At 40.7% G+C, this 1,714-nt stretch overlaps 1 protein-coding gene across 1 annotated transcript in view; it reads right to left on the bottom strand.

Moving 5' to 3' along the window:
• The window catches only part of LOC103731689 (carboxylesterase 1D), a gene marked incomplete in the record, with an annotated part of 34,200 nt that overhangs the window by 21,848 nt on the left and 10,638 nt on the right, over positions 1–1,714 (bottom strand). Inside the window, 1 exon segment of the mRNA XM_017797387.2 lies at positions 942–1,046. Within this exon segment, the coding sequence (XP_017652876.2) occupies positions 942–1,046 (105 nt within the window).

A 1,714-nucleotide genomic window follows, 5' to 3' on the forward strand; every position in this document is an offset into this window, starting at 1 on the left:
CAGGGCCCAAACTAGGAGTATAGAACGGCGAGGCGGGGGGATGGAAGGGTGAATGAGGCTTAGGGAGTCCCGGCGCGGAGAGCTGCGCTGTAGACTTACCCCAAGAGGCCTGAGGATAGTCTCTTATTATTCTTATTCTTCTACTTCCTCCTCTCTCATAATATACAGAATCTCATTATGTACCTTTAATTGGTTTTAAACAAAATGTGTAGACCAGGCTGGCCTCAAACTTGCAGCAATCCTCCTACTGCCATTCCTCTGAGTGCTGGGATTATGGGGTGCATGTCACTATGCTCAGTCCCATACCTGAGTTCTATGGCAATGGAGATTTGGCAAAAGTACTCTAGATCAGTAAGTTTGAATGCTGAGTCTCACCAAGTGTTACTTCTGCTACTAATTGGAATAGTGACAGGATCTGATTACATAATCAGTTTATGTATTCCTGTTAGCTTATCCCTGTTAAAATGGGCACAATGCCAACTTCCAGCACCACAAAAATTAATTCACATAATGTTATTAAACCTGAATGCTTCTAAAGAGTCATTTGTAATGGAGGTTAAAGGTTTGTCTGGTTTCAAATATCACCTCCTTCATTCACTAAATATTTGGCTGTAAGCGATAGAATATCTTTGTTCCTTAGTTTCCTCATCCATAGATGAGGATGATAACTGCACCTATCATTATGGAGAGCTAATACATATGATGGGGTCTTTTCATCCTAAAACTTGTGCAGAACTGCAGGGTGTCTAAATAATTCAGTTAACACAAAGGGACTTCAGAACTTGTAGACTGTGTTTTAGATGGAACCCTAAAGCAGCCCATCCTACTCAGCCATTCTCACTTCAGACACCCCGTTAGTATTTCAACTGAATTCCAGTGACCCTTGAGGACCACAGGAGAGCACAGGAGAGAGTACAGGAGTTGTCTAGAGAGGCACTCACCTCAGCAATGGGCTTTCCATCTCTCTTGATGAGAGCAGCAGTGAGGGACACCCCACTCTCTGAAATGGCCCTGTGGAAGAGGTTCTTGGCCAGAGGAGACAACACCTGGCAGGGGAGAGGAGAGATAGAGAGTTTATGCTCACAGGAGGGGTCAGTGGCTCACTTGTTCTTTAAGGCTCCCTCCACCTGCTCCTCTGCTCTGGCCATTTATCTGGGGACTATGGTACTCATGGACTTAACAGCTCCCCACTTCTCCTAGCCTCATTCCCAGATAGATAGCTCTTTGATAAACAGCAGGAAGTGTGTGGAAGCACTCATGAGGGCAATTGGAAAGACAGCTTGTTACTAGGAAACCCTGATTCTGTTCTGTCATTTCCATTACTCAGAATTTATCCTAAAGATAAAGATCATGGAGGCCTGTACAACTTTCTAAGAATGCTCATTTTTTTAGTAGATTGATATAACCTTAAAAATTGGAAATAGTCCAAGATTCTGATATAAAATTTGGTAAGAATAATTAGCTCATATCATTAAATACTATGTAATTATAAAAAGATAATACTACAGAAGCATTATGTTTATGCTCTATTACTATATGTTGAATTTTTGTAAAAGAATTAATCACTCAATGTAGATACATGATGGGGAGAAAGAGAAAAAAGAGGTTATGAAGTCATAGATGAAGGAAGATAGATGATAGATAGACAATAGATAGATGATAGATAGATGATAGATGATAGATAGATAGATAGATAGATAGATAGATAGATAGA

The sequence above is a fragment of the Nannospalax galili genome, unplaced genomic scaffold, assembly GCF_000622305.1.
Source record: "Nannospalax galili isolate Female #2095 unplaced genomic scaffold, S.galili_v1.0 scaffold274, whole genome shotgun sequence".
Classification (NCBI taxonomy): Eukaryota; Metazoa; Chordata; class Mammalia; order Rodentia; family Spalacidae; genus Nannospalax; species Nannospalax galili.